The 27,775-nt window shown below is 42.1% G+C and overlaps 1 protein-coding gene across 2 annotated transcripts; it reads right to left on the bottom strand.

Annotated features, from left to right (window-relative positions):
• Positions 1-5,636: 5,636 nt before the first annotated feature.
• Positions 5,637-26,646, bottom strand: CLDN18 (claudin 18). Of its 2 annotated transcripts, none has more exons than XM_035133916.3 (5): positions 26,365-26,646; positions 10,882-11,046; positions 9,557-9,668; positions 8,283-8,393; positions 5,637-7,381 (listed from the first exon to the last, which is right to left on the bottom strand). In XM_035133916.3, exons 1-5 carry the CDS (start codon positions 26,582-26,584, stop codon positions 7,240-7,242), a joined length of 750 nt encoding a protein of 249 aa, XP_034989807.2. In that variant the 5' UTR covers positions 26,585-26,646; the 3' UTR covers positions 5,637-7,239. The 2 variants fall into 2 exon arrangements, with proteins under 2 accessions (XP_034989807.2, XP_034989808.2); XM_035133917.3 differs by lacking the exon at positions 26,365-26,646 and adding an exon at positions 14,124-14,767.
• Positions 26,647-27,775: the final 1,129 nt, after the last annotated feature.

Raw genomic sequence — 27,775 nt, 5'->3', positions numbered from 1 at the left:
GAAGGCCACTGAGGCTACTAGTCATGGTGGCTATGCTATGCTTTTACAGTTGGAGGCAGGTAGACCTCGGCCCTCCAGATACTTTTGGCCTACAACTCCCATTATCCCTAGCTAGCAGGACCAGTAGTCAGGGATGATGGGAATTGTAGTCTCAAAACATCTGGAGGGCCGAGGTTGAGGAAGCCTGCAGTAATGCTTCTGAATACCAGTTGCTGGAAACCACAGGAGAGGAGAGTGCTCTTGTGTTCGAATCCTGCTTCTGGGTGTCCCCCAGGAATCTGGTTGGCCACTGTGAGGACAGGATGCTGAACCAGATGAGCCATTGGCCTAACCCAGCAGGCTTTTCTTATGTTCTGAGGGCCAACCCAGCCATTAGCTAGAGTGAGATAGCTGCCTCAGTCAGCAGATAGTGGGGGGCAGAGTTAAGCTGGGAGGACAGAATGGTGTGTTCTGTACAGCCTGCCATTCATCCACTGATCTTGTTTGTAGTGGAGGAGGCTGTCCTATCACCACTGTGGGAATAAAATTCAAATGCCACCCTGCTCAATTTCTGAATGTGAAATGGACATATCATTTTCCCCTTTGGCAAAATATTTTGGACCGCTCCTAGCAGCAACTTGTTCAGGGAGGCTTTTAATGTTTAATAGATTGTTGTGTTTTATTCTTCTGTTGGAAGCCGCCCAGAGTGGCTGGGGAGACCCGGCCAGATGGGCGGGGTATAAATAATACATTATTATTATTATTATAACTTATGAATCCGTTCAACCGAGTGTCTCGAATGGCCGCTGCTAAATCATTGCTGTATATTTAGGCAGACACAGTTTGTAAATGTTGTGAGCCCGGCTTCTCCTGGTGTGAACTGGCATTGGTTGATATTCAACGCTAATTAGGCTATGCTGATTTGCAGTCAGTGTGTGAATCCGCCTGACTGTTTAAAAATATTTGTGTGCGCATTTCGTTTTCCCACTTGGCACTTTCTCTTTTTGAAAAGGCTGGGTCTACCAATGAAACCCTTGCAGGGGATATAAATGATGGCGGAAATTAAATAATCAAATGGCACCAGCACCAACCCTTGGAAACAGAACAAAATTCTCCAAAATAATGCACTCAATGAAAATGAAAATAAAGGAAAAGAGAAATGCTATCAAGTTTGTTCAGCTGGAATATCTCACCAAGAGAGCTCTGCTCCCATAATATTTGGGCCAGAACCATGTCATAAATCTTAGGGCTGTTAACCCAGTGTCTCATTCATCTCTGCTTAGCTATAAAAGAGCAATAACCTTGTCACTACAGGAAGGGAGATAGAGGCTTTTAATTGCACTGAGATTACGGGAAAGCTCTTATCTTATAGTCCAATTTGTAACTCCAGATACAATTCTTTGCTCAAAGTCAGTGCCAGTCTATAGTGCCCCGTGCTTAATAAATACTTCGAAAGTTTGTGCCCCCTGCAGAAAAGATTGCTGCCTTACATTCTCTTTGTAGAACCCAGTGCTAAGAGATGCACTGCGGTTGTGCTGCTGATATAGCTGCATCACCACATATCCATGATAAGAGGGGTAGGTCCACCAAAACATCCCACATTTCCTACTGGAACTTCCAGGGTGTACTTTGATGGTGACATAGATGTAAGGAAAGCCCTTCCATTCAGGTGTCCCCCTCCTTTTCTGATTCTGGTTGCATGAGGAGGCACTGAATGTGAACCTGGATTTCCCCCACCAATATTTCGCCTTGACGCATCCACTATGAGCTGAATACACCAAAAGTGGGGCAGGGGAGAGATACAGTGTTAGGAGCAGGGCCATAGCTAGGGGGTGGTGAGGTGGGCCCCCGTCGGGGGCGCAGGCGATGGGGGGGGGGCACAAAATTGGCTAAAATATGTTCAGAAATATAAATATGGATTGTTGCCTCAGAAGAAATGGTTTTAAATAGAGGGTGAATTCAATGGGTGGAGGGGGGGGTTGGAGGAGAGGCAGAAAGAAGAGTTAATTTGTCTGTGGCTAGGGGGTGCGATCTGGACGGTTCTGCCAGGGGCACAAGATCACCTAGCTATGGCTCTGGTTAGGAGCCAGAGTCAGGAGTAGGTCAGCAATAAACTAACTTCACTGGTGTCAGAGAAGTTAACTCTCTAATCAAGGAAACCAAAATAGTGCAGGCCTAGTGATCCCAGCAACTCTTCCCAGTAGGTCTTGCCCCAATGAGGCAGTTGTGAGGACTGAAAATCCCTGTTCTCCCGCTGCTCTCTAAGGCTCCTCTCTCTGTCCCTTCCCCAGCAACCTAAAGCTCCATCTATTCTCTCATTGCTTTGCCCTCTTCATTTCTCTGCATGTTCTGGGAGACCGGGGGTGGGGGGACTGTGAATTCCTCAGCAACCTGCCTCATCACTGTCTCCTGCCCACCCACCCTCATCTCTTGCTCTCTGATTCATCTGGACTGCTCTCTGCCACAGCCTCTCCCTGCTCACCAAACCCTGTTGCCTCTTCAGCTTCCGACACTCCCCTCTTCCCAGTCCACTCCCTCTGACCACGCATCATCATCCCACCACCAATCCCCTGGCTCTGAGCCTTCTTCCCCTGGGGGTTCCCTTGAGGGTTCCCCAACCGGTGCCTCCCACCTCTCCTCTGCGTCCAGCAAGTCCATGACAGACAGGCAGGCAAATGACTCATTGGAGCCTCTTCCACCATCTATCACCAGCTGCCCTCTGGGAAGGATTGCAGGGGAGAGACAGGCAGGCAAAGACCACCCCAGCATCTTCTTCAGGCGAATGGTTGTCCCCCACCCCCACATACACAGCCAGGACTCTATCACCAATTCCCTTATGAGGAGATTCCCAATGCCAGGAATTTTTTTTGTTTGTTTGTTTTATTGCCGTGTTATGTGCAAACAACAATAGTTATATGTTCAGGATATCATTCTGTGTCAAGATAGAGCAGGTGTCCTTAGATGTTCAGTCTCCACTGCTGGGAATCACAAGTGGGTAGGGTGATGGTATGTCAGTTTGCTTTTCTTAGTGCAGAAAGTATTGATCTGATGTGTGGAGATCTTTCCTATTCTGATTACTGCAAGAGGATTCTAGAAGCTACTAGAAGCTTCTCTGTGTGAAAAGCAGGCAGAAGGGTCATGATTGTTTGGGTTATACCTTCTAGGAAGCTGGCTTGAACTGGTTCTCTTATCTCTTCCAATTCAGGTCATGCCGACTATAAATATAGGCCAGAAGAAGCCTGGGTTTTACTTTCTCTTTCTATCTCTCTTCCTTCTGGTGTGGTGTTCTGTACATAGTATGCTTAATGCTAAAGTTTAGTCTTATTATGAGTTAAGTTTATAAGTTTTATTGTAAGTGCTGCAACTGGATTTTTATGGACTGTGACAATCCTGAATGTATTGGATTAGTGACCATTACACTCATTTGCCTTCAGCACAAGTAAAGCTCTGCTGGATGAAGTACTATTGCCTCTGGTCTATTTTGGGGGAACTCTGCTACATGTTTGAGGCTTTCCTCCACACGTATGACATGGCATGTGCTCAGGTCCTGCCTTGGGGCTTCCCATGTGCCTCTACATTCCCGTGTGCTGGTCTACATGGGCCACTGGCCTGACCCAATGGGCTCTTTTTATTTTCTTAGATGTCAATATGATCTCAGCCCAAACATGTGCCAGCCTCTCAAATACAGTAAGGGATAACAAAGGCCTCCAAAAATTAAATTTCCGCTGTGATCATCACATTTGTCTTAGTATTGTATAGGATCAAGGTCACTTGGTTTGTTGATTGATATTTTCAGGGGTGGTTTTTTTTGTATAAGCAATGGGTGCCAATATTTGGAGTGCCATTCTCTGCACCTGTAAAGAACTTTCCCAAGAGGAAAATAATGTGCTTTCACAAACGACATGGAAGAGCAAAACCCCATTTTCTTTCTTTTGTCCTGGAATAAAACTGAAATGACTGTAAAACTCTTACACTGCAGTACTGCAGCAGCAGCAGGTCAGCTGGATAATTTTAGACTCCCGACTTGATGGTATTACAGTGGGCCTTACATTATAGAAAGTCAGACCATTGGTCCATCCTTGTCAGTATTCTCCATACTGACCGGTGGTGGTTATCCAGAGTTTCAGGCAGGGTTCTCTCCCAGCCCTTCCTGGAGATGCCAAGGAAGTGTGAGCATCTGCATGCAAAGCAGATGCTCTACTACTCAGCTATGACCCCTTCCTCTAAAAAGGTGTGCCAGTGTGGTGCAGTGGTTAAGAGCGGTAGACTTGTAATCTGGGGAACCGGGTTCGCGTCTCCGCTCCTCCACATGCAGCTGCTGCTGGGTGACCTTGGGCTAGTCACACTTCTCTGAAGTCTCTCAGCCCCACTCACCTCACAGAGTGTTTGTTGTGGGGGAGGAAGGGAGACTCCTTAGGCTTTGAGACTCCTTAGGGTAGTGATAAAGCGGGATATCAAATCCAAACTCCTCCTCCTCCTCTCTTCTTCTTCTTCTTCTTCTTCTTCTTCTTCTTCTTCTTCTTCTTCTTCTTCTTCTTCTTCTTCTTCTTCTTCTTCCATTCTTTGATTCTACTTCAAAATGTGATAAACCAGCCCTGCATTTTGGGGGGACGACGACTCATTTTGCTGAGTATGTACAGACCTGGACCTCTGCCCCAATGTCTTGCCTTGGTAGCACCACTGTACTGAGTCTAGAAGACCCAAGTGACAAGCAAGCAACAAGAAAAAGAATGGCAAGCCTTAAAGTATTTTGTTTTAATGAGAAATACCGTAAATCAGTGTTATAAACAAGTGAAACAGGCATACAACCAATAGGTCAGCTTTGTGAAAAGCTAGTTAATTAAATTAAAAATTCACACGTCAGGGTTTTTTTTTTAAAAAAAAAGGAAAAAAAATACATGCAAAAGGTCTTAAGAACTATGCAACAAGCCATAAATGCCTAAAATCTAAATGTCAAATGTTACTAACATAAATCCTTCCGGTATTTATTAGCACTGCTGGGCTAAAAGAATATTAAATGACGATCAGTATACATTACATGTTTCCATGTTTAATGAGACTTCTGCTATAACATAACTTGTATTTTGGTTACCCATGAAATGTGAAAGATAGCTTCTTCCGTCCAATCAAGCATTTTAACACAGATGCTGGTGGTAGCTGCCATCCTGTCATTTATGTACCACATCTGTGGTGATCAAACTTTCTCAGTTCTTGCACCTTGACCTGTTAAATGGATGCCAAGGTGAAAACTCACCTGGCTGGCAAGTGTCACCTGCACAGTAATCCTCCTGGGGTTCTGTATCACTTGTAATGGCTATTCAATGGATTAAGAAACCATTATATTGGAATTAGAACAGAGAGCAAATGGCTGCTTAGAATTCTCTGCGGTGTTTTTGAACTGAGAAACTGAAGAAATGATTTCACCACATTTCTTTCAGTGGAAGAAAGAGTCTCCTCTCCAACCATTTCCAGCTGGGGGGAGAAGTGGCAGGAGCCTCTCTCTCCCTCTCTTGTTCCTCCCACTGAAAGTGGCAGCAGGGGGCAGCTGATGACGTGGAATGCTGCAAAAGCTTTACAAAACAAAACAGGATAATTTTGCATTCCACACCATGTCCCACATTTAGCGTTGTTCTGGGGCATTTGTGGGGGGGGGGAGTAGGATGGGAGAGAAAATTCTCATCGATTTTTCTCATGGGGGGAGGAACAAAGAATGAAAACTTTCCACTCAGCTCTAACTGGAATGAATATCAATGAAAGATATTGAGAAGACAAGTGAAATGATCCAATTCACAAATTTATCTGCTTTAATTTAACTCAAAATTGCAATGGGGGAAGTTGATGACATGAAAAGCTGGCGTGAATAAAGTTGCCTGTGACTCTTACAAGTAACGGAAAGCAAAATAACAACCTTAACAGCTATCAGAATAACTTCAATTACTTCTTTATACTAAAGCGTGAAATCAGTGTGGCTGCAATCCTTTGCAGAATTACCTGAGGACACTGTGGATCTTCCTTCTGAACAATCATTTATATGACTGCACTGTGAATGTCTCCGTCTTATAAAGTTGCCCCAATAAGTCATTTGCTCAGTGCATCTTTGGATGTTGTTAGAAATAACAATGACAGAATGAGAGTTGGCCAACAGTGTATTGTATTTATTAGAATACAGGAACAAAAGTTTCTTAGGGCAATTTTCTTTTCTTTAACCCTGGCAGTAATGAATGACAGCAGGGTGCAATGTGACCCTTCAGTAAGACTCTGGGCTGTGGGCCATCATCCCTGATCACTGGTCGTGCTGGCTAAGGCTGATGGGAGTTGAGAGACCAACAGCAGCCAGAGGTTCCTCATCTCTGGGTGAGAAGAGCCTCCTGACATGACATGATTCTGCTCGAGGTCATGTGGCCCAGATTCCTCTGGTTGTTGGTTACTACCGGCATCTTAAGGCATTGCGTAGCAGTATGATCTCATGAAAAATATGGTATAGCGCCATTGTGACAAGGCAGTTTTGCCAGCACAAATTATCAGGGATGAAATGTAAGAGTGGCAGTAAATTCTGTGCTTTGCCACAAAGTCAGAAGGGTATCACTGGTTTTCTTATGACAGATAGTGTATTCAAATGTATAAAAGAAGTGTTTGCTCTAAGAAATATTTGACATATTTCTATTATACACGAGGATTTTCTGTATAAGCTCATACGGCTGTTCAAGAGAGGGTGAATTTTATGAAAGGGGAAGAAAGCAAATTGTAACTTTGTTTCCTCTGGAATTCAGTAAGTAGGTGGTGGTTATTTCAGAAATTTATACTAGATCAGTTTTACGTATGAAATTAAGTTTTTAACATTTTTAAATTTTGGATTGGCCTCTGTGTAATGGTGTTGTTTTAGCCTCATGTTTCATTTTGTTTCAAGGGCAACCAAATACTGAATGAAGTCTCAATGCATGAACTTTACATGAACTCAACACTGTACCTTGCAGTAACATTCTGGTCTTAAACATCTACTTACATCTATTAAAAGAAACAGCAAAAGTACATTAGTAAACCAATTCTTCAGCTGTCTTTAACTGCTATTGTAACAAATGTAGCAGAAGGGAACAGTTCTTATGGAAGTCTTTATAATGCCAGGAAATATACACAGTCATATTAAAAGAACATTTATAAACAGCAAGCCAAACCAAAGAAAATAAGAAAATAGACTTGAGAAAGGCTTCAAGTTAGGACTTTGCTGTTGCTTTGGTCTAAAACCATAGGTTTAGGAAGGGATTATACATAGTCATATTTTGAAGGATAGGAACGCCTCCCTTCATCACTTTTGATAGTATTGGTTTCAACTACTGGGACCTTTTTGGCTTCATACCCAGTTCCAGACTTATATCCAGCACTCTTGTAGGACACGGCCTTGTAACTGAAAAAGAAATAAAACACAAAGTGGTGTCACTTTGTGGAACTGTCTAAGATAACTGACTACTCAGAATCATCTGTTCTATTCCTTGTTACTTAGTGAAGAATATAATACAATTAGGTAAGCTCCATAAATATCCATTTTCTATTTCACTACAGTAACATGTAGAACAGACTCAATCACGATGAAAGTAACCATTTTTATGAAATGCTTCGTGATTTTCTCATCATGCATGTAGGTAGGGATGGGTGAATCTGACAATTTTGGTTTCTCTCAGGTTCTTTCAGGAAGTATGATGGGAAGAGCTGTTCAACCACGGAACAGACTCTCTCAGAAGGTGGTCTACTCTCCTTCATTGGAAGTTTTTAAGCAGAGGTTGGATGGTCATCTGTCATGGATGCTTTAGTTGAAATTCCTGCATTGCAGGGGATGGGACTACATAACCCTTGGGGTCACTTCCAATTCTACAATTCTATTATTCTATTATTCCCTCATTTCTCCAGTCTAATGTTCAGTTGTCCACATTCATTTGGGGGGGGGGGAATAAAAAGTTCTCATGAAAAATTATCAGCATTTTAGTACAAATTTCTCCTAGTATACACATTTTTTCAATGCAATTTTGCCAAATTGATGGATTTTTATGTTATTTATGTGCATTTTCCTAATATGCACATGTTTCTTCTACACGTTACTTGGCCGGAGAACTGTGTTCCAGTTCACGTATTGCTTTGGAAAGTGCAGTTTAGGTAAGTTCACCTTCGAAAGCAAACTGAGTCGATTTTCTCCTCCATCCCTATGTTTTAGTGTGGCCCACTCTGCCATCTTTTAAGTTGGGGAATGAAGAAAAGGGTCTGCCTTGCCCTTCCCCATTACAGCAGTTTCATGAATAAGTGCAGGCACTCACTGGGTCTCTTCGGGTACCAGTCCTCTGCAGGCAATGCACATCATAATGCCTCCAACCAAGGCCAAGCCTCCAGCAACCCATCCCACAAACAGGGCAGCACCAAATGTGTATCTGGAAAACAAAGTGAGTGATGGTACTTAGTTTACTCAAGTCCATGCGTCTTACTCAAGTCAATATGTTGCTTCTTAGAAAGGATATTTAAAAGGAAGTTTTGTTAAGGGATAAGCCAGGTATGGGAAACCTGTATCCCTCCAATTAAGGAATGCACCACCTCTGGTACTTAAATTGAAACATGGGTTTTGTGCGAGGGTTGGCAAAGACATTTGTTCAAAAGGAGTGAGAGGGGCATATTGCAGCCATGGCCTATAGCAGAGTATGTCTCTGTCACCACCCTGCCTCTATCCCCCTTGCCTGTTCTCCTGATCTATCGGACCAATGTACTGGCTTCTTTTGCACCATGTCTTGTAATCCCAACCTACTCATTCTGGGCCTTCCACCCACACAATGTGGACCTAGCTAGCCCACATTACTGGGAGGAGGGAACCATCACTCTGTGATAGAGCACATGGAGAAGGTCGCTAATTCAGTGCATATTCACACCAGATGTTTTAAGCACATCCAATCCTGATTTAAACTTCATGACGTCCTCCAGAGAATTCTGGGAAATGGTGTTTGTTGATGAAGCTGTGGATTGTAGCTCTGTAAAGGGGAAACTACACTTCTCATGATTGTTTTTTTTTTGGGAAGTCATATGCTTTAAATGTGGATTTAGTATGCTTTGAATGTATGGTGCATATCTGCCTTCAGTTTTTGGTATCTCCAGATTTTAATTTAATTTAATTTTATTTAAAAATGATAAAGTAACAGGTGATGAAAAACACCTCTAGCACCTCATAAAATTGTGGCCAGTCAGAATAGATAATATTGGGCTAAATGGACAAAAAGAAGATGACACCAACTTATGAAGCCAGTCTAGACTACAAAGCGCATCAGTTTTGTATTGTATCAGTTCAATAGTGTTGAACCGTAGAATCCTGAAAACTGTAGTTTGGTGAAGGTGTTGAAAATAGTCCCTCCCACAGAATACAATTTCCATGAGTGAGAGTTCATTCCTCTTGTGTAGTTATGCCTTAAGTCTCATCATTACGGCTAGGCATGTCATGAATGAAGCACACAAGTGGCGCGCACGCACACAAAAACACACATACACACACACACAAACAACAACAACAACAACACCCCAACCCTGAATGCTGTGCATGACCCAGAATTACCTTGTCTGGAGTGTCTGCATCATTCCTGGTTGATACATATTAGCTGTTGACATCCAAAAGTTTGTAACGAGCATGTTGGCAAAAACAGATACCCCACAGATAGCACAGAGACCTGTCAGAGAGAAGGGATCATTACTTGCTGCCAGAATGGAATTCAAGTTGGTCAAGGCCAGATTTTTAAACATACTTTTATTACGAAACAGGAATCCATAGAATAATATAATCAATGCCCAGGTGTATGAATGCTGCTAACTTTCACTGCAGGTGTGTATTTATACTAAGTTAGATATATTAAACTATGTTACCCAGAAATGTAAAAAGTAGGGTCAGGTCCAAGTGTCCTTGAATCAAAGTGGTAATATTAAGCTGGTGTTGCACCTAAGCAACAGAACACCCAGTTAATTGCACTAGAGTCCAAGGCATAGCATTTGTTTTACTGGTTGTGATGCTAGTGCTTCTGTTCCAGTTTCTAACATTCTCTTTATACTGCATACTGCACCTACTGCATTGTGGAAATTGTTGGCATCCATCTGTCTTGAGTGACAATGGAGTGCGCCTCCAGGGGTGAAGTCAAACCGCTGTGTTTGCAGTTCTGAAGTGACTTCCCTGGATCCACTACAGGCCTCATTGGGTCAATTCGCAGGAGCCTGTCTTCACATGCAAGGGAAATCCCTAACTCGCTGAAGGTTTAGGACCCATTGGCTACCCTCATCTGGTTTAGCTGGCCAGTCAAAACCATTCCTTGGGTGTGGCTGCTGTCACATACTGACAGCTTCTAGGAGTCACAGGTGAGAGCTGAGTGCAGGATGAGACCAAAGGTGGACAAGCTACCCCAAAGGGGGTGTGATATGTCCCCCACCAGAGGTACTACCCCTCCCCAACACCCAATACAGCTCATTTTTCAAATATGGAGGTTTTTTTAATGATATACCACATCAGACTAAATTTTAAACAGCAGGAAGATATTGTCATGTGAAAACTGTGGAAAATTACAAGCAAAACTTGTGTAGTTTTCTGTGTTAATAGGTTTTCACATTGATTTTTTTTTCTGGAAACAATTAACATAGAAATGAAAGCTTAATTTCCACTAGAGTTCCAGAAGTGGCTTTTACATTGTGTGAAATATTACATAAAATGTGGAAAATTACAGGTAAGGAAATGTCAGAAAAACGGAATGAAGTGCCATCTGAATGCACTCCAATGCCTGCTTATAAACTTTATTAGTCACTTGTCGTAAGTTTGTTAAATGCTTTCAACCCCTTTATTTCAATTGTCTCTTCCAGAACAGATGGCACTGTGGAGCCCCAGTAAGAACCATCACTCACCAGCTACAATGCACATGATTCCAGCAGTCAGAGTCATGTTTGCCTTGGCAGAGTCCTCCATATTGCCGATCCGTAAACACTTCAGGGAAAAAATAGCCACCAGGAGGCCAAAAGCACCCAGCACGATGCCCACAATCATCAGAGATCTCACAGCCTGGAACATCGCTGCAAAACACATGGGGGGGGGGAAAGGAATCATTTAAATGAGTAGCAAAGGGATAATACTCACAATTCTTAATACAAGCAAAATCAACTCTTATCAAAGGGCTGTGGTACAAAGGAACCATTGGCAAAATGTTCAGGGCAGGAAAAGAGACATGTTACTAAATGCAGAACTAAACATAATCTCTTGAGCTCAAGCTAATGTAGGCTGTTCATAAGAAAGAAGGGAAATGCCTGGTGATTTGTGAAGTAAATATTGAAAGTCCCTTTCAGAAACATCCAAAGCTGCTCTCCATGCTTAATGTCTGTTGAGCAAACATCAAGAAGCACACATGTTCTTTCTGAGCAGAACAGGACTTCAGTTTGTTCCTTGTGGCCCTTGACATTTAGATATTGTGCCTGTGACATCTACTCTCTCAGGTGTTTTGTCATTCCCCCCCCCCTGCCTTGTAGAAAGCTGGCCCTTTCAAACCCTTTTCCCTCCATGAAACATATACACTGAGAGAAGGAAGGTTACAGGAAACCAGGCAGAGGGCCTTCTTGGTAGTCGTGCCAGCCCTGTGGAACAACCTCCCATCAGATGTCAACAAAATAAATAACTATCATATTTTTCACACTTTTTTCCTCCTAAGAAGTAAGAGGAAATGTCTGTGTCTATGGAGCGAGTGCGTGGTCCCTGGAGCCGAATTGCCCAGGGGCGAAAGGCAGATCGTGCTTTTTTTATTTTTAGAAAGAGCTAAAGGCTAACAAGAGGGTAAAAGGGTTTTGAAAGGAGCCGCTCAGCAGCTGATTGCAAGAGATCGGGGAGGGAGATAAGAGAAGCTAGCTCCCTTCCCACCCTGCAGTGCCCAGGCCCCTTGCCCAGGCTTCAGTTGTTGTCTGCAGAGAGAAGCTGCTTGTTTCCCCAGCGACATGTGACTGGCTGATTAGATTACCTGTCTGGAAACTGTAGAAATGGGTCCCTTTCCTAAAGAAGCTGCAGAACTGTGAGTTGAACCCCATGAAGACAGGATTTTTTCCCTTTGCAAGGTAAGCTCAATAACTTTGAACTGATCTTCAAAAATGGAGCTTTCCCCCTTTGATAAAGCTGCACAACTATGAGCTGACCCCCCCCCCACGGGGTTTTTCCCCTTTGCAAAAAAAAGCTGCACAACTTTGAGCTGATCCTCAAAAAAATGGAGCTTTCCCCCTTTGCAAAAGAAGCTTCCTCTAGGAGTTCGCTGCTATGCCTAGGACAACTAGGTGTGTCCTATGGTCAGGTGCGTCCTATGGAGCGAAGATGCGGTATCTGACTTCTAGAAGACATCTAGCGACGCTTTTAAAGTTTGACGTCTTACTGTGTTTTAATTTGTTGGAAGCCACTCATAGTGGCTGAGGCAACCCAGTCAGATGGGCAGCATATGAATAATACTTACTTTGGTTTTTGTTGTTGTTGTTTAATCTATTTTAGTAATTCCATGGCAAAAGGTTTCTGAACAGGAAGTGATTAGCAAGATATTTGCCGTACCGTCAAAAGGCCCTATTACCCTGTTTTATGAGAAGCCCATTTTGCAAACGGTTACTGACTACCGTACTATCTGCTGCAGCTGGAATATGAGTCCTTCTACACATGAGGTGCGGTCTACCGGTAATTAGTCAACGCATGATGACAAATATTAACAATCCAGGCATTTTCAGACCCCCATTCATCAGCTTAGGCCTGATCTTCACTATTACACATAATAAACAACAACCCCAAAACACCTATGCATATCTAGGACCACTTTGTATTCTTAAATCATCTTATATCCCTGCCCAATCACTGCGAACTTAGGGGGAGTCCCTGTTGGTGGTCCCCTGTGTCTCAGATGTACAGCACATAGCTATTAGCTGTTGTGCATTCAGTGTCATGGGTCCGAGCCTACGGAACTCCCTCTCAACTGAGATTAGACATGCACACTCCATGTGGAACTTCAAGTACATGACTAGTGTTTGGCTTTATGATAAAAAGAAATTCTGAGCCTTGTTTTATGTACACTGCTTTGAGATGTGAATAATTAAGTGGTATAATAAATGAATGAATGAATGAATGAATGAATGAATATCTTGACCACCTTCATCATAGGGTCCCAATATCAACTTAAAATCATACTACCACGGTTTCACCCTAGACATGTAAAGCCTGCTCACTTGAAAACTTGATTTCAAAAGTTAGAAATGTGATTTTCAAAATGTGAAATATATATAATTCATGACATATCAGATATGTTTCATTTAATATTTTTGAATGTCTGTCTATTCCAAAGTCATTTTATGGTTGCACTTACTGTATTTGCAGCCAATTTGCACTGACCCAGATGTTAGAATCACGTCCTTTCCTGATAACAGAAATTTGCCGCTATCTACTTTCCAACAAGCACGCACCCTGCCAAATACACTCATTGCTTTGACCACAGAAAGTTCCACTAAAACTTCAGAAATAGTACAAGGCCAGAATGATACCTGAATGTTTATTATTATTGTGGCCGAACAGCATACTAAAACCAGAATTTCTGCATAGTTCTTCACAAAAACAAGAAACAACATTTTCTCCTCCCAACATGTTCAGGCCAAGTATCTATATAACTTACCAGTGGGCGGTGAAGGGAGGGATTAAACCTATTTACTGTCATGTGGGGAAATTGTTTCTTTCATTGGTGGGTGTGCACACCGATATCCAAGATATGATATCAAATCAGTTCATTCAAATAAATACACAGTGCCCAAATACACACTGAGTTAGTCTTGGTCTGGCGGGTAGAAACCGCTGCTTCTCCTCTGAAAAGGAGTTTGGTTAGTTTTCACTCTGGATTTCTGGCACCTTTCCCCATAACAATAAAATACGATCTTTTAAAATGATGTGTGCACTTTAATATCCTCTGTGCGACAGTTTTATTCACAGCAATTGATTCTGCATTTATAACTACATCACTGCAGTCAATATTAGTCTCCATTTACATTAGCAAGCTGTTTAAAATATTGTTTCTTGCTAGCCTATTAAAAATCATTGGCTTTCGTCACATCTCTGGGGTAGCCTCGCTTGGCCAGCCCCTTGTCCATACCTGGAAGCCCAAGGATTGTGAAATAAGGCCGGCACTCTGTAAGACCTGAACTCTGACTGACGCAGCTCCTCCAGAGGCCCTGGTACTGGAATACAGCTGTCACCGGGTTGTCATATAAGTCCTGTGTACTCCATGCATCCATCACTGTGGCCGCAATACAGCCAGCGAAGCCCAGGGTTGAGACCACAAAGCCCAACACTTGGCAAATTGTTGTGGACATGAGACCTCCTTTGCAATCAGAAGCTGCTACACCACTGGCAAAGCTTAAGGAAGCAGCGAAGTCCCATTCACCGTACCAGCCAAAAGTGGCTGCCCTTATCAGATGGTTTCCATTACCAGGCTTTGTTGACTCAATCTGTTTTTGCAAGATAGCGCAGTTTCAGTTCTGTTGGTTGGTGTGTGCTTTGGGGTTGGCGGGAGTGAAAACTGGTGCCTTTGTCCCTTAGAAGCCCTTGTTGGCCAAAGAGTCATTGTTGGACTAATGGAGGTCACCCTTCAAGCTGCCTTGAACAATCTGTTCATAATGTACATGATCAGCCCCCCTCATTCTTACCCCTGTGATTCAGCTTTGCCATATATCCTGACATCTTGCTGATTCCAATGAGACGAAAGGAACTGAGGGCAACACCAGCATTGTTGTTGTTTAGTCGTGTCCGACTCTTTGTGACCCCATGGACCATAGCACGCCAGGCACTCCTATCTTGCACTGCCTCCCGCAGTTTGGTCAAACTCATGTTCGTAGCTTCAAGGACACTGTCCAACCATCTTGTCCTCTGTCGTCCCCTTCTCCTAGTGCCCTCAATCTTTCCCAACATCAGGGTCTTTTCCAAGGATTCTTCTCTTCTCATGAGGTGGCCAAAGTATTGGAGCCTCAGCTTCACAATCTGTCCTTCCAGTGAGCACTGAGGGCTGATTTCCTTAAGAATGGATAGGTTTGATCTTCTTGCAGTCCATGGGACTCTCAAGAGTCTCCTCCAGCACCATAATTCAAAAGCATCAATTCTTCAGCGATCAGCCTTCTTTATGGTCCAGCTCTCACTTCCATACATCACTACTGGGAAAACCATAGCTTTAACTATACGGACCTTTGTCGGCAAGGTGATGTCTCTGCTTTTTAATATGCTGTCTAGGTTTGTGATTGCTTTTCTCCCAAGAAGCAGGCGTCTTTTAATTTCGTGACTGCTGTCACCATCTGCAGTGATCAAGGAGCCCAAGAAAGTAAAATCTCTCACTGCCTCCATTTCTTCCCCTTCTATTTGCCAGGAGGTGATGGGACCAGTGGCCATGATCTTGGTTTTTTTGATGTTGAGCTTCAGACCATATTTTGCGCTCTCCTCTTTCACCCTCATTAAAAGGTTCTTTAATTCCTCCTCACTTTCTGCCATCAAGGTTGTGTCATCTGCATATCTGAGGTTGTTGATATTTCTTCCGGCAATCTTAATTCCGGTTTGGGATTCATCTAGTCCAGCCTCTCGCAGGATGAATTCTGCATATAAGTTAAATAAGCAGGGAGACAATATACAACCTTGTCGTACTCCTTTTCCAATTTTGAACCACTCAGTTGTTCTATATCCAGTTCTAACTGTAGCTTCTTGTCCCACATAGAGATTTCTCAGGAGACAGATGAGGTGATCAGGCACTCCCATTTCTTTAAGAACTTGCCATAGTTTGCTGTGGTCGACACAGTCAAAGCTTACAAGCTATATTTTCAGTGCTTTCCAAAATGACCTGCTCTCGTCAGTGTCATCAAAGTGTACTCTATTGTAGACTTTTAGCAAAGTGGGACTTAAAAAAATAAATTAAAAATCACATTGCATTTTGTGACTGTTTCTTGCTTACTTGGAATTAGATCTCTCTCTTGAACCAGGAAAGGTGTAAAACACATTCCTTGCAAACAGTCTAAAACTGCTCTATTTTCAGAATAGGAGAAGTGATAACGCTCCCCCTTTGGGAAAGCTATTCAAAGGATCATCTACTTTGCTTGAACATAGCAGGCTAGCTGAGAGGGTATAAGGCAAACTCAATGGCTCACACAGATTTGTCCTCTAATTCCTTGTCTCTGATCTCTTCCCCCATCATCTGCTGCCTAATGGTAGGCCTGGAATAAAATGGCTCTCATGATTTGTGTGTTGTTCTTGTACTCTTGAATTCATCTATTACTAAACAGGGATGAAGACAGGGCCACTGGACTAAGGTAAAGCAGTTCTTTTGCTCTATGTATATCAGTATATGAGATGTTCTACTGGTGCTGATTAACACCGAAAGTTAATTGGGGGTGGGGTGGTAAGCCCTGCACATTTCAATAAAGCTGTTTCGCAACCCAATACCATGAATCATTCTACTGAATTAACAATGAGGACGGTGTCTCGGGCTGCACCCCTAGAATAATAAATTGCTTCCTTAACCTAATCTGTACCAATGTACAACCCCTTTATCTGTTACATTAATCTAGTACTGTGTTGACACAAGAGGAAATGCAGTAGAGGTCTGGACGCCATGTTTGATGTTGAGTCTTTCAGGTTTAGAAGAGTTGGGAGGAGGACTGAAAGAAAACCAACAAAATATAAAACATTTAAATAAATGTACAATGGTGAGCACCAACATGCCGATAGCAAGGATAGAGCATAAATGTCTCCGAACCATAGACCTAAATGGAGTAAATAGTTTGGCTGGTGCCATTTCCATTCCAGTCTAAAGCACATCAAATGGTGAATAGCTTAGTCACTATGCCTGTCTAGTCCCAGGAATAACTATTGTATTTCAGAATGGCAGAACAATCTGAGATACTACAATGCTTAACTAGGAACAATTTATTGTTACAAAGTGTCTGGAAAATCCAGGGTAAAACTAAGACTGGTGCAATCTAATCGCAAAACATTTATCTCTCAAACCCGCTCGTTTTGGGACTTAACTCATTCAGTGTGTGGCCTGATTTGCACATGATAGTAAACCATAAACCATGCTTTACTGCAAACAAGCAATGTGCTAGTGCATGCTTCTCGATTACAACCACCCTTCTCCACCCTGTGCCAAGCCGAGAAGAAATAAACTAGCTTAGTGTTACATGCAAACCAGCACTCAAGGTTTGTTTCTTTCTAAACAGCCATGAACAGAATCTTAGGTTTGTTTTGGTTATGCCAGTGCTCTGGTTTGTTTCCATGAAGGGATGGGCAGGTATGATTGAGCAGCATGCACCAGCAGTAATAATAATAATAATAATAATAATAATAATAATAATAATAATAATTTATTTATACCCCACCCATCTGGCTGGGTTTCCCTAGCCATTCTGGGCGGCTTCCAACCGAATACTAAAAACAGTACAGCATCAAACATTAAAAACTTCCCATGGTTTGTTTTAAACAACAGGTCACCATTACATGTGAACTGGACCTGAGTGAGTTTCTTTCTGAATCACAGTGCTGCCAAACAGCCGCAAAGTTTCTTGAAATAAGTAGTATGGGCATGAAGCCTTTTGCTATAAATGTACTACTACAAGTTACAACTGGAAATAAATACAACAAACCTCTGTGCACAGGAGACACAAGGCTGGCCTGACTATACAAACAACCCAAGTGACTGTTTTGGACAGCAACATTTTTAGACGCCACTGTGAAGCAGCTGACAATCCAAAAGCATGTCCAAGGATGCCTTGCAATATTTCAGTAGAACCCAGGGTCTGCTCTCAGAACATGTGGTAAAGCTGCTTGGGGTTTGAAAAATGTCTAGGGATGACCCTAACAGACAGGGAACATATAAATACACAGGAGAGGAGACTTCAGCATCCTTATGTTCACTGAGAGATCAGCCTAAAGTGACACTTGATGGCACAACTTAATTATTGGTTCAAGTGGAAGAGTGACCTACGCAAAGAGGTCACCCATCCATAATTCTGCTTCCATTATTTCCCAGATGACCATAGCAGCAGAACCTCAGCCCTAATCAAGCGCACTGTGGCTGTGTTTGAACACTTGCGCATGGCTCCATTATTATTATTATTATTATTATTATTATTATTATTATTATTATTATACCGCCCCATACACGGATGTTTCAGGGCAGTTCACAGAACAAAAAGCCATAGCTGATAAACCATGGATGAGTCCTGTGGCCATGCGTTTCTTCATTGCCCCTCCCCTCTCTTCCCCCTGGTTTATTATCCTGTTTTGTTAACCAACACCAACCCAGAGTTCTCTGGTTCAGACATCACAAGGAACACTGGCATAATGTAAGCTAGAATCTCTGTGCGTGTGTCTGTGAGTAAAGGGAGGAGTGAAGGAAAGAGAAGGAACAAGGAAGGAGTGAATGGCCATGGCTCTTGTCTAGAGCTTTATGAATCATAGTTTATCAAGTTGTGGATGAATGTAGCAATGGTGGCTTCAGTTAGAAATGCCCTCATACAAGCTAAAGGAGAACAGCTGTTTTATAGGTGGTTGTTGAGAAAGGCAGAACGGCTGTAAGAATTAGGAAATTAATTTCGTTTCTCTACTGTGGTAAATGGCTCTGGGGAGTGATATAAATTTGCCAAGCTGCTCTGCCAGATGCACGGCAGTGAGTTACAGAGGCCTTCTGGACTCTGGGCTCATCAATTCTGATCTAATACACTGTTGCAACTGATTTACTTCAACTCTGACCTAGAAACAAATCCAGCTTTTACCCAGTCATGCTACTCTTATTTTCGACAGACACAATCAATACAATATTCTCATTGTAAATTGAATGGAAACTATCATTAGGAGGGATAATTTACAGGGAGATTAGTATGTATAGGCCGTTATATAAACATGCTGGTAATAACTGCCTAGGTGGGCCGGGCATCCCGGTAATATATAAAAATTAAGAGGCTGGATGTTTAACTATATGCATGATAAAGAACCATACCATCTAGCTGAGCAGATAAACATTGGGTTGCATCCAATGTAGCACTAAGTTAAAAGTCACTTAGTGGTGTGCTTATTGTGCTGGGGAATATTATTTCACAAGGGGAAAAACAAGTACATTACCTAAAATTGTTGTGCAGCAGATTGCCTAAGAATTTACTGTTGTGCAACAAGAACCAGCTGTTGCTGAACTAGCTTCCACTGTGTATCTGAAGAAGTGTGCATGCACACGAAAGCTCATACCTAAATATAAACTTAGTTGGTCTTTAAGGTGCTACTGAAGGAATTTTTTTATTTAGCTTCCACTAGTGCAGCAATTGCATTGGATGTTTGTTGTTGCTGTGCAAGCTAGCAGACAGAGAATGTTGGATATGGGGGGTGGCGGATTTTGGCATTGCACAGGGTGCCCCTGAAATTTGAAACGCTATTAAATGTTTTTAAAAAGCTTTTTTATTTTTTTAAAAAAGAAATTTGAGACGCCAAGGTCCACCACTGCTGGACTACATCACACATCATCCCTGACCACTGACCATTCTGCTTGTGCCTGATGGGAACTGGAGTCCAGCAACATGAAGAGGGCTGCAGGTTAGTCTCATGCTAACAACAAGGTTAGCCTATTAAAATATCTGTTTAATTGTCTAGCAAGCATCAATCTACTGGTCCTATTCATCCCATGACCCAGTGAAGAGATTATTCCAGGAAGATGGGGCAAGGACTCCTCATCCCAGACATGAATTGTTTTGTACTTGTTTGGCTCATGCACTGTTATACGGTAGTACAGGCAACCCAGATTCATGCAACTTGTTCTTTGTCACTGAGCCACACCCTAACTCCTGGTTTCAGCAGCACCCACCCCTTTTATCTGCCCTTTCCTCAGACAAATGTGTATTTGATCACTGCACCCACTGGAACATTTCAATGTTATCATTGCTGCTCCTACAAAACTACCCGAAACTCATGTTGACTTTCTTTTTCAGTAAATATAGCATGCTCCCACAGGATGACATCCAGTTGGAAAAACTGAGGGGGAATTAAGGCAACTCCACCTGTTTCAATACAATACTTCTTATGCTGTGGACTTGAACCCAAAGAGTGAAACTTCAGTAATCAGAGTCTCTGAATGGCTTTGTAGGATGAATTAGAGTTTTCTCTCAAAACACAAAGACCCTTAGTCTGAAGGGCTTGGGGCTGCCTTTGTTCATTTACCATGTCAAGTGCCAATCCACCTTTTTCAGGGCCCACCCAGTGATTAATTTGCATATCAGATATGTTCATGTAATACATCTGATCCTCAGAGTTATAAAGGCAGGGACTTCAGTCTGCATGGGTCCTCTAGATAATCTTCACTGGTGTATTCAATTTAAAAAAAAGCAGCAAACACACAGCAGAAAAGGATCTAGAGATGTTGGTGATCTGTTGACTCCATAAAAAATGAAGTGATTCACCATTCGTGTCCAGCACCCAATTGGCATCTTCTTACAATCAATACAAATGGCATGAACTAGGCTGGAGTTCAAGAAACAATGATATTTCATTTGGTTTACAAATAAAGCAGCTACCAAACCATTTTCTAGCTATCTTTCAAAGCAGCACCAGCACTGGGAAGTACCAGACTAGGGAAGAGAACTTTTGAAAGTTGTGACTGTTATGAGCATGGGTACGATATATATTCATGGAAAATATTGTGGAAGTCATGAAAATATCACAGATCTGGAAGGAAATGGTCATATGATGGTTTTGTGGCATCTCTAATTTGATAAATTATGCTATCTGGACCAGGATGGTAAAATGGGGTAGGTGATGGAAGACAGAATAGGACCTAGCCGGCATGATTGTTGATGGTATATCAAACCTTGATTACATTTTTGTAAGGGATCAATTGGAACCAAAATTGAGAATATAGTTCTCCAGCCACAGATGCTACTCTGGAGTAGTGCTAGGTAAGACATTATGCCTACTCTAGTATCAATGGCTTGAAGTCTGACACAATTAATCACCATTATACCTTCTGTTTTGCAATATCTTGTACTAGACTGTCCCATTTTAGTAAACTTCTAAGGACAGAATAACTTTAACTAGAATAAATCCCAAGGACTCTTTGTTTTTGGTGCACTTGAGAGCATTAAGGGAGGGTGGGGTTGGGGGTTGGGGAGAAACACTGAAACCAAAATGTCAGTGATACATTTTGGTTGCCTGGCTGCTCCGCACCAATCTTACTGTTTTTATTCACTATGACACTATTGTTCATAATATAAATTGCTATTGTCAGAATAATAAATAGGGCTTTATAATGGAAATACTGGCAGCCCCATTAACTATGTCCAAGCGGGTGAGGTGGCTGTAATGTAAAAAATGGGTGGGGTGGGCTTAGAGTAAACTCATCCCTCAATCTCGTAGTTTTCCATCCTAGAGAAAGACATATTGCTACAATTTGATTATTTTTATTTACTTGTTTTCCTCGAAACATTGTTCTCCATTACTCATTGCAAATGGTGTAAAGACAGTGCTATCACACACCCAGAACGCCCCAGTAAAACATGGACCTGCCTCACTGGCAAGGCTCTTTTGTATGGATATCCCCAGCAATTACAGTCATAAAATATACAATAAGTGAGAAAAGTGTTTCTACTTTTATTCTTCTTAACAAAAGACATGCTGCTTTAGTTTTATGTTGGGGTGTGTGTGCGTGCCATTTCTTTCTTCATTAGACTATGCTGATAATGATTACCAACTACCAGCTACTTTGGAGTAAAACATATTTGTATGTACATTTATATTACATTTACTCACAGAATAAATACTGGTAGGGGGTGTTCCATGGCTGAGGAATTTACATGCTAATTGATTTGGTCTGTTAGCACTTTAGGATGACAAGTTAATTAAAAACATGCACACAGTGCTGAATCACACACAAAACCACTCCACGCTTGCAGATTGATATTATTTTGGCCAAGCAGAGCTGCGATAGCTTTGTCTCCTCTGTCTCTCAGCACAAGGTCTATTCCCAAGTGGTTCTTTTTCTACTTTCGAGTGCCTGGGGAAGTGAGGTAGAATATTTCATATTTTGCCTTGCAGCCGGCTTTGTTTTTAACATGAGGTGAAAATGGACTTCTTCTCTCGCCGTGTGACAAGTGATCAATTGTGCCCAGAGCCATTAAAATAATAATAATAATAATCACACGTTTGAAATACTCCACTGAACAGCGACCAAAATAACAAAACAACCCCCCCCCATATATTCAAGGACAATGGCTCGTGGATGTGGAAGGGGTTTACAGGAGTTATTTCATTTTGTTCACAGCAACACTTATCCTATGTGCAACCTATCTTAGAGAGGACCTGTCCTCTGTTTGAAGGCTGTTCCAGGCCAAGCCTTCTTTAAAGATGAACAACCCTAAGAAGGAAGTGGAGGGGCCTTTCAGTTGCCCCTTGAGGTCCATGTGGGGAGGCAGACTGAGCAGCCATGTGGGTAACTTGACCACAGTATCCCCCTCTAAGGTGAGGTGTACTATATTACATTTCTATTTCTATTTCAGCATTTATTTCTAAATTCCCATATGTACTTATATATTAGCACATGCAAAGCTTATGCGAACCTGTGTCTTCTTTTGGGGGGGGGCACACATAAGCTGCCATCTTAACAGCACTGCTAGGGCCCATAGTTTTTCTTTGCTTATAAAGTGGGATGGCCGAGGCTGAGATGTGTGACTTGCCCAACTCTGCCCCATCAGATATGACTCACTTCCTACATTTCCAGCCATGTTTTTCATTATTACGCAATGAAGGGTAGTTTCTAGCGGTACTACATGATACTACACACCCATTTGCATCACCCACCACAGTGCGCCCCCACCTTTTGCACACTGGAGTCATGCTCACAGGAGTCATGCTTTGTCAAGCATTAACCCTTGTGTAAGGGGTGCCAACTGGAGTAAAATATTTGGGGGGGCAAGAAAACCCCACCTCACATAATTGATCTTATGGCATGGTGCACACACACCATTTGAATGGCAATGCCCATCAACTTTTGGGGGGCAGCCCCCTCAAATATTTTATTGGGGTGACAAATGCCCCTCAGCCCCTAGGAGTTGGCTCCAATGCCTCGTGTTGGCCAGAGATGAAGTTACTGAGCTCATGATTTCTTTAAAAATATGTGTGTAAACAAACCTTAGCATTTTTGAACTGCTTTTGGCTGTTTTAGCTCCTGGCTAATTATGATTTATTGCAAATGTTTTTAACTTAACACTTTGTAATCTGCTGTGCAGTATTTTCTGGGCAGTGAAGGGCTGTCTAGACATATATTAAATAATAAATCCAATAAGTTGTTGGTTGGCATTTCCTGTCCAAAAAGTCCTCACCTATAGGGCACCACATGGCACAGAAAGATCTGTGGAGACCAACGTAAACCAAAAGCTTTAAGGTACAATTGGGGGCAAACATTCTTACTTCCATATGCCTGGTAGCCTGTGAGATTAATTTTTCCTGGGCTAATTCTCTGGATTCCTCTTCCTTGTTTATCCCAGTACTGAGAAAGAGAGAAAGAGACTGAAGGAAAGGATCCCTTGGATATGTTTTTGTCCAAGACAGGAAGCAAGCTTTATAAGGTTTGGAAGCTCCCTCATTCCTACTGCTAACAACTAGTCTTACATTTACTTTGCCAATATTTATCTTATCAGTGCATCACATTGCCCACTTTGCCTCGTAGGATGATAACATGCAGCTTTTAACGTGGTGAAAGTAAGAGCAAACTTTACTCTTTAGTCAGATCTAGCTGTATTGTATAATGAATACAATGTAGTGTTACTATTTTAAAATAGCAGTGGGCATACAACTACCTGCAAAACAAATTGTAGGAGGCACTGTTGGCAGCTGTTTTCAGAGAAATCGTTTGGGCCACTTCAGACATTGCTATTTTCCTCCATGGATATAATTGCTGCAGCGGAAAACATGAGTTGACCATGATGTGTAAGTGTATCATAGGTGCCTTTGACACCACAAGCACACAGATTAGGTTGCCGCCACGCAGCACACTTTTGGCAGATAACTCATTGCCGTTGCTCTTTGCACACACTGATAAATGCATCCCTTCCTAAACTCAATGCAGGGAAATTGGAATGTCGGATTTGCTTGTCACTTTTTATTGTTCGGCTCTCCCCATCGAATATCGATATGTTTACTCGCTCATGCAAAAAGACATATGTTGGAATTACAAATATTGTAATAAAATAACAGTAAAGCATAAACGCAGAGATGCCGGTCTTCTGCTTCTGGATTTTGCCCACCACTCATATCTAAGGCAGATGCCAGAAAGGCTCTGTCCAGCATTCTTTTTCCTATACCTACATGCTAGAATCTGAGAGGAAGGAAGACTCTTAGGGTAAGGCCATAGCTCTGTGGAAGAGCACACAGGTTCAGTCCCTGCCATCTCTAGGTACTGCTAAGAAAGGATCTGAAACCCTGAAGACCCGCTGCCAATCACTGTAGACAATATTGAGCTAGACTGACTGTCTCAATATAAGGCTGCTTCCTATGTTCCTGTGAGGTGGTCACCCCAGTCCAGAGACCTACAACAGCAGAAAAAGAGGAGTACCGTACACTAGGTATTGGCTTGACAGATGCTTCCATTCGGTATGGACACCCCATCCCTCATTATATAGGTAAGTTCAGAAGAGTCTTAACAAAACATTTTACCCATAGAGGCTACCAGGAGGAACTAAACCATGATATAAAACAAATAGAACTAAGTCAGTAAGCACAGATAAATCTTAAAAACCCATTATAAAAATGCTGGAATTGTTTACCAGTTTTGTACTTCTAGCAGAATACTAGAAGCGTCACCATACTTAAGCTACAGGCGATGTATGCTATTATTATTAAGAATCCGTTTCCGGCATTAAAGATTTAGAACAACAGGGCTTAAGTTGTAGGCTGCTCTTCAGCAGTTGATAAGGAGGGCATGAGGATGATAAATGTGGAGGGTTTTCTGCATCGCCTGAGCAGCAAGAACAAAGAGGATACCTTTGCAGTGACTCCAGTCAAGAAAAGAAAATTCATATACAGACACACACAAAAGACTTTTCATAATGTCGCTTTGGGACAGGTGTCAAGTGCTTTATTTCAACCCCAATGAGGTTTGATTTCCCCCTTTCTCTGGACAAATAGAAAGCAAAGATTATATTTCCAAAAAGATTATATTTCTAATCTGATGTTAAATCATCTGCAGACTAAACGTTACACTATTTAATATGAAAGTGGGGGGAGGGCGAGAGAAACCTAAAGGCCTTGCACAACATGAGGTAAAGATCTACTCTCCTGAAAGTAGCTTTTATTTAATTGATCGTATATGACTTCTATCTTATATATTTTATTCTTAACTTTTAAAATCCTACCTTTAGAGGTATCTTTAGAACATTAGGACAATATCTCCTTCCCAAAATCAACAGGACATTGGTCATGTGGACTTGGGATGGTGGGGGAAAGTTTGAACAAAAGCAATATTATACTTTTGACTTCTCAATTTCAAACACACACATATATAATGCCCCGTTCTCTTCCCACATCATTAGGAAATAATACTGAGGTCATATGGGGGTTCTGTCATTTGCCTTCTACCTCCTGATCCCTTTGGATAGTTCTGCAACTTGTTTCTGCACTTCTGTCCCCATATCAGTCAGCCTGGCAAATGCTGGTTGGTCTACCTTCAGAATTTGAAGTGATGATATGAGCATCAGTGTGAGGGGGGGAAATGTGACTACCTCCAGCAGAACATCTCATTATATAAAATGCTGTCCTCTAGGTAGGGAATAGACGAATCAGTCAATTTTGGCTTCTCTCCATTTCTCATTTTTCCCAATCTTTAAGTTCAGTGCTCCACAGTTCCACATCGGTTTGCGACTTTTTTAAACAAAAGTGTCCTCACAGCAATTTGTCAGCGTATTTATGCAAATTTCTCCTAACATGCACATTTTTGTATGCATTTTCTCCAACATACGCAAGCAATTATCCTCAATACAATGCAATTTTGTACATTATTTTCACTAATATATTAATTTTTAATACACACATACATATAAACACTGTTTCATCACAAAACTAAGAGAAGTGCACATTTTGAAGGATAGGTGTGTGCCAGTTTATATTGCTTTGGGCAGAGCAAATTAAGTAGGCTTGCATTAAAAGGCCCGCCAAACCAAATTTCTTTCCCCGTCCCTTTCTCAAAGTCTACGGAAATGAAAATAATATTATGAGGAAGGGAGCAAGAGCAAATGAGAGAAGCTCTCAGGGGCCTACAGCAGTCTCGAGTCGTTTCATCCCACCAGCTCTTTTGAATCGTGCTATTGAGAGTACAGCATATTCCCTACCTGGTAGTCCAAGGATGGTGAAATAGGAGCGGCACTCGGTGAAACCAGAGCTCTCCCTGACACAAGTGCGCCATAGCCCCTGGTAATTGAAGACGGCCGTCACCGGATTGTTGTAAAGGTCTTGGGTGCTCCATTGGTCCATGACAGTAGAGGCAATAACTCCACCTACCCCCAACATTGACACCACAAAGCCCACAGACTGGCACATTGTCACAGACATGATGGCGACTTGCTTTGAAAAGGACTCTGCAAGGTGTACCGATGGTTCTGTGATCGCATCTGAGTACCTGTCAAGCAAAATGGGGCTTTTACTGACAGGAGGCTCCACACGTCACTAACAGGAGGGGAAATTTGGCCTCTGCCATACAGACCTGCCCTGTTCCTGTTATCTGTTTCAGTTAGATTATTTGCCTCAGTCGGTACCAGGAGCCATTTGTTATCCATATTGCAAATGCCTCTCTATTTACCTTTCAAGAATAGTTTTCATGACTAATTCAAAAGGGTTGGCATTAGTTAAGCCTTGCAGGCACCTTTCCGGTGCAGAAATGTTGGGCTTACACAGTTGGCCGTGCTATTAAAATGCTGTTATTTAGCATAAAAACATTGACATGTCCTCCCCTTTAGGTTTCGAATATAAATTACTACTCTCGCTACCTATTAGAAATCAGGGAAATGTACCAATACTTATGGGATTAGACCCATTATTCCAGCAATTACCTCCTTACTTCTGCCACGTAATGTTGCATCTGTCTATCTGCATGTGGATTCTGGGTGTACATTTATTTATTAAAAGCATATTTATTTATATCCTTCTTTTATTAAGATATTAATATCAAGGCAGTCACCTGCAGTACTACGAAACAAAACAACAATCCTAAACATCGCTAAAATTTAAACTAAAGCAGACCAAATGAATGAAAATAATAATAATATTCTGTTGGGAGCCGCCCAGAGTGGCTGGGGAAATATAATTGATGATGATGGTGCAGGTCGCACAATAGCAGTGGCCATGACATGGGAGCAAGAAGGGAGAGACACTGAGAGTAGTAAAATGGCAATTTAAAACAACAGCAGAAGGTTGGGGGAAGTAGGGATGGAGGGGGCAGAAGGGGAAATAGTGGTCTTAAACAACAGCAGAGGTTTTAGTACTCTGAAGGCAGCTGGAGGGCTCCATGTCTTTTCTCTCTCAAATGAGGCAGCTGAGGAATGAAAGAGAAGTTTGAGTATAGCAAGAATGGAGAAACACTGAAAGGAAAGTAGCTATTTTAAACAACAGCAAAAGCTTCAGTAAAGCCAGGGTAGAGAGGAAAGTTGCAGTTTTAAGCAATGGCAGAAGTTCAAGTAGAGCAAGCAGGAGATAAAACTGAAAGGATAAAGTGCCAGTTTAAAATAAGGTTTGAGAACAGCAAGA

The sequence above is a fragment of the Zootoca vivipara genome, chromosome 5, assembly GCF_965207765.1.
Source record: "Zootoca vivipara chromosome 5, rZooViv2.hap1.1, whole genome shotgun sequence".
Lineage (NCBI taxonomy): Eukaryota > Metazoa > Chordata > Lepidosauria > Squamata > Lacertidae > Zootoca > Zootoca vivipara.
This window is presented reverse-complemented; position numbering and strand designations above follow the sequence as displayed.

What these genes read in the sequence shown, in the direction of transcription:
- CLDN18 (XM_035133916.3), bottom strand. Translation starts at nt 26,584, where the DNA reads ATGTCTGTGACAATGTGCCAGTCTGTGGGCTTTGTGGTGTCAATGTTG. An exon ending in CACCATCCTTGGACTACCAG is followed by an intron (nt 11,047 to 26,364) that starts GTAGGGAATATG and finishes TGTGTTTTGCAG; the next exon opens with CGATGTTCCAGGCTGTGAGA. An exon ending in CTGGTACCCGAAGAGACCCA is followed by an intron (nt 7,382 to 8,282) that starts GTGAGTGCCTGC and finishes TTTCTTTTTCAG; the next exon opens with TTACAAGGCCGTGTCCTACA.